Source organism: Sinocyclocheilus rhinocerous, unplaced genomic scaffold (assembly GCF_001515625.1).
Source record: "Sinocyclocheilus rhinocerous isolate Xijiao unplaced genomic scaffold, SAMN03320098_v1.1 scaffold72, whole genome shotgun sequence".
NCBI classification, from domain to species: domain Eukaryota; kingdom Metazoa; phylum Chordata; class Actinopteri; order Cypriniformes; family Cyprinidae; genus Sinocyclocheilus; species Sinocyclocheilus rhinocerous.
In genome coordinates, this window is record NW_015628351.1 from 2357984 (window position 1) to 2363709 (window position 5726).

At 35.7% G+C, this 5726-nt stretch overlaps 1 protein-coding gene across 1 annotated transcript in view; it reads left to right on the forward strand.

Annotated features, from left to right (window-relative positions):
* LOC107737563 (SPRY domain-containing SOCS box protein 1-like) overlaps nt 1-5726 on the forward strand; it is a 20106-nt gene that overhangs the window by 9789 nt on the left and 4591 nt on the right. The window contains exon 2 of the mRNA XM_016549084.1: nt 1903-2784. Within this exon, the coding sequence (XP_016404570.1) occupies nt 2091-2784 (694 nt within the window). The 5' untranslated portion in view covers nt 1903-2090. The remainder of the gene's footprint in view (nt 1-1902; nt 2785-5726) is intronic.

Below are 5726 nucleotides of genomic sequence, written 5' to 3' on the forward strand. Positions count from 1 at the left end.
CCCTCATCCGCATTTCAATCAGCTCTACACGGAGGGGGCAAACCACCTGCAAAGCCCCTGCTCATAAACACTAAAAATAGTAAAAAATCAAAAACCGTCAGGGTTTCACCTCCATATCACATGCCAGGCAGTCTGTCAAAACTATGCAAAGAGTGGAGACGATCCTGCTGGATGACATCACCTCACCACTGAATATCATGCAATAATGTGACGATATTTAAAATGGTCATCGGGTTCTAACAGATCTGTAAAAGGCTGTTGTCTGTGTGTGTTGGTGCTTTGCCACGGAGCTTAATTGCCCCTTGCATAGAGAGTGTGCTAATTAACATGTTTCCTACTTTCTAAAGGTTGGACAGCCATTGAAGACTGTATTGTTTGGCATTCACAAACTTGCCACCCACTTCTTGGTGTTCCTCTGCCTCGGGTAGGCCAGTGGCGGAGAGGCGTGACCCATTTAAAAGGTTGTTTACTTGTATCAGAGAAAGGGCTAAGATGCTCCTCAATGAACTCTTGTCTACAATTAAATTACCCTTGGGGCCCTTCAGCAGCTCATTATGAAACGCTGTTTTCGCTTAGCAGTTTTATGCACTGTACGGGAACAACATATGACTTTTGACGTGTCCAAAAAAAATTCACAAAGCTTTTTTTTTTTCTTTTTTTTGCAGTTGTTTGTAGCAGACTGTCATAATTGTTGAATATCAGATTTAAATGTGATGTAATTTAGGAGGGCAGGAATTGCGTTAGAAACCAGGACATCGGGTGGGGATTTCACACACTGCACTGGTATGTCTAGTCTCGAAGCATGTCTAATGAATTTTCCCCCCCCCTCCTAGTAGCCTCTTTTGCCACTGACCTGTCTGGTGGAATATTGCTGGCCCGAATTTGCGGTTTTTGCGGAAAACATTTTGGCTCTATATTCTTGAAGACAGACTTTTTATTGCTCTTCCCCGTTATCTTCAGACTAGACAAGCTTAAAAGAGGAAATAGCCTGTCTTTTTTCCCTCCCTTATTTTCTATTTTTAAAGGGCATTGTGTGAAGCATTCAACAGGAGCGGCTTGGTTGTGGTAAAGCTAGAGATTTATTTCTCTTCTGCCTTGTCATGTGATGTAATGGGACTCTGAAAAGGGCCTTGGACCAATAAACCGTATTGTAACGCACACAAGTGAGGCATTGAGCATGTAACTGAGAGAATAATACAGTTGCTGTGCTATTAACAGTCCACTGTTGTCCATGAGTTTGTAGAGGAGTGTAGATGGATTTTTTTTGTGTGTGCGTGTTCTCAAGAGTAGGAAGAATCAAGGTAATCGGGGTGTGTTTTCTCAATAAAATCTTACAATGTGTAACCTTAGTTCAAGATTATTTTCTTACAGAATCTAGTAACCGAGTTTATGGAGAGCATGTAAAGTTTGTTGTATTTTTACAGTTTCTCCATTTGCGGTTTTCTTTTATAATTTTATTTAACACGCACACAATGTATGAAAAAAATTATGAATGATAAAGAAAGCTGCAAAATAATGTTATGAATTTTTGCTGCTTTCATTTTATATTTTATTCATATGTGTGTGACTGTGTAAAATGTGATGTATGTTATATAAATTATATATAGTATGTATTAAACTAATAGTATTGATGATTTATAATCTTTAATGGGCATTTTATGTAAATTATTATATTAATGGTATTAAGTGATCATTTAATTTTGTGTATTATAAACGATATATATTTTTATGAAATTAAGTATTAATATATTCAATATTTGAGTTAATAATAATACTATTTACTAGATTATTATTATTATTATTATTATTGTGTTATGGGAAAAGGCAACAATGAAAATATTAATTTTATCCCAGTTGTTTAACTGTGTGCCTCTCGTTTTTATCTCCCTTTATTCTTCCTAGGTGAGCTTAACTAGCAGCTGCTTTGACCTGGTTTCCCAGCAACCACTGGCATAAAAACAGCAGCCTTGGCCTCTTTATTGGTGGAGGGGCATAGGTGAAGGAGTGGACCCAGACTGCCCTCTATCTCTGTTATTTGCTTTGTTTTGTGACAAGAGGGGGAGTAAGGTGCTAATAAGTCCACCCAGAGCATGGGGCAGAAGGTTCCGGGAGGCATAAAGACTGTGGACATGCGGGACCCGGCGTTTAGGCCTCTCAAGCTAGAGCTGCAGGCCCTATACTACACCAAGCCCTCCCGCCTGGATATGTTGTTAGACATGCCATCAGCCTCACAGGAAGTCCAAGTTCAGCACTCGTGGAACAACGACGACCGGTCGCTAAACATCTTTGTTAAAGAGGACAATAAACTTATATTTCACCGGCACCCTGTAGCGCAGAGCACAGATGCTATCCGGGGCCGAGTGGGATACACACGGGGACTACATGTGTGGGAGATCAGCTGGGCCATGCGCCAGCGGGGCACCCATGCAGTTGTTGGGGTGTCGATGGGTGAAGCCCCGCTGCATTCTGTAGGATACACTGCACTTGTAGGAAACAATAGCGAGTCCTGGGGCTGGGACCTGGGACGTAACAAACTCTATCACGATGGCAAGAACCAGCCCAGTAGGACGTATCCAGCTTTTCTTGAGCCTGATGAAACCTTTATTGTCCCAGACTCGTTTTTGGTGGTCCTGGACATGGATGAGGGGACTTTAAGTTTTATCGTCGATGGACAGTATTTAGGGGTTGCTTTCAGAGGACTCAAAGGAAAGAAGCTATACCCTGTAGTGAGTGCTGTGTGGGGACACTGTGAAATCCGAATCCGGTACATCAATGGACTTGATCGTAAGTATCATCCTTTCTGCTTGTTTGAATGTGCCTGTCTGTTTCTCCATGGCTCCTCCAGTCGTCTCTTGAATAACAAGATTGGCGCTGTCGTTTGTTAAACATTGAAAGCGGCTGGAGCTAGTGTGTCTTGGGGAGGCTTTGTTTCTCATCTATTAATTATGTGAAACCAGCTACATTTACCTGATAAAGACCATGACGTCATTCATTATCTTCACGTCCTGCAAGCTAATCATTAAACTGCCCACTTAGCTCTACTCTTTCCTTATTACGTCTCGATCAGATTCCACTATTGCCTGTAGAGCATTTAAACTGACTTTTTTTGCTGATTTAAATCATTTTAAAAGTTGTTGCGTCCATTATTATAGAGAAATATCTGCTTATATAACACAGTTGTAACGCGTATATCAATCAGTTTTTTTCTGCTGGAGTTTGAGGGCATGTTTTGCTACGGAAATTTATTTTATTATTAGTATTATTATTATTATTATTATTATTATTATTATTATTATTATTATTATTATTATTATTATTATTATTATTATTATTATTATTATTATTATTATTATTATTATTATTATTATTATTATTATTATTATTATTATTATTATTATTATTATTATTTTTGTAGCATCTGAATTTGTTACTTTCTGTGTGTTTTTAATAATAATAATTTTATTTAGAATTTTTTTTTCTTATATATATATATATATATATATATATATATTACCACTACTAATAATTACTACTAATAATATTAATAATAATAAATATTTTATTTCTTATTTATCAACGTGTCCTGGAATCTAATCTTTAAACTGGACGCTTTGCTCTGCTCTTTCCTTATTACGTCTTGATTAGATTACAATGCCTTGCACTGCCATTTCTTGCTGACATTAACATTTAAACAGTTGTTGCATCCATTATTAGCCTATAGGGAAGCAAAATTGAGCTTTTGTTGAAAGTAGTGATAGGCCAGGCCGGTTATTTGAGATAGTGAGAAAACTATGCCTGATTAACAGAAGTGATTATTCTGCCGAGCCAATTTCAAATCTCTTTTCTGTCTTAATGACTAAAACATTTTCTGTTTTAGGATTCAATAATGTGAGTAAATGTAAGAAAAGTGTTCATTTAAATTCATTTTCTGACTTGCAAACACATTTTCATAATCTGACATTGTTAGGTTAATCATTCTTAATTTTATTCTAGTGACAACTATACTTTTAACATTAAGAAATGACAAAACTGCTTTAAGACTATTCTATGGATTTTATGGTGATTTTAAATTTTTTTTTATCTTTGAATTTGCTTTAGAGACAATATTTAAAATGTGTACTTGATGCAAATGAATTTGATGTAAATTGTTCTAGAAAATAAGAATTCTCGTTGACAGTGTATTGCTAATTATTTAAGTTTTGGGAACGTGACTTTATCACACCCAATTTTTTAACTTGCACAGTAAAAGTTTTTACACATAGCAACGTTTATTTTAGGAATGGGGTCCCATGCAATGGCAGTCATCATGATTAGGAGGTCCTTTGAATAAAGTTTGATATATCCCTTGCTATAGATAGCTGATATGGCTGACACAGAAGCTGACACTGCTAAAATGTAAAAAAAAAAAAAAAAAACTCCCCCCTACAGTAGCTACAGTAGGAGTAGAAAAAGCTAAGGGTTTTCAATATTACTCAGTCATATTAGCGTGAAATGTCTTCCCTCAAATTGCGCATTCTCAAGGTTACATAAAAATTTCTGCTATTTTTGCATGATGTTTCTTCGAATCTGACTCATTTCCTCAACCCAGCATGCTGTAATGAGTCAGAGTCCTGGGGCTGGGACCTGGGACGTAACAAACTCTATCACGATGGCAAGAACCAGCCCAGTAGGACGTATCCAGCTTTTCTTGAGCCTGATGAAACCTTTATTGTCCCAGACTCGTTTTTGGTGGTCCTGGACATGGATGAGGGGACTTTAAGTTTTATCGTCGATGGACAGTATTTAGGGGTTGCTTTCAGAGGACTCAAAGGAAAGAAGCTATACCCTGTAGTGAGTGCTGTGTGGGGACACTGTGAAATCCGAATCCGGTACATCAATGGACTTGATCGTAAGTATCATCCTTTCTGCTTGTTTGAATGTGCCTGTCTGTTTCTCCATGGCTCCTCCAGTCGTCTCTTGAATAACAAGATTGGCGCTGTCGTTTGTTAAACATTGAAAGCGGCTGGAGCTAGTGTGTCTTGGGGAGGCTTTGTTTCTCATCTATTAATTATGTGAAACCAGCTACATTTACCTGATAAAGACCATGACGTCATTCATTATCTTCACGTCCTGCAAGCTAATCATTAAACTGCCCACTTAGCTCTACTCTTTCCTTATTACGTCTCGATCAGATTCCACTATTGCCTGTAGAGCATTTAAACTGACTTTTTTTGCTGATTTAAATCATTTTAAAAGTTGTTGCGTCCATTATTATAGAGAAATATCTGCTTATATAACACAGTTGTAACGCGTATATCAATCAGTTTTTTTCTGCTGGAGTTTGAGGGCATGTTTTGCTACGGAAATTTATTTTATTATTAGTATTATTATTATTATTATTATTATTATTATTATTATTATTATTATTATTATTATTATTATTATTATTATTATTATTATTATTATTATTATTATTATTATTATTATTATTATTATTATTATTATTATTATTATTATTATTATTATTATTATTTTTGTAGCATCTGAATTTGTTACTTTCTGTGTGTTTTTAATAATAATAATTTTATTTAGAATTTTTTTTTCTTATATATATATATATATATATATATATATATTACCACTACTAATAATTACTACTAATAATATTAATAATAATAAATATTTTATTTCTTATTTATCAACGTGTCCTGGAATCTAATCTTTAAACTGGACGCTTTGCTCTGCTA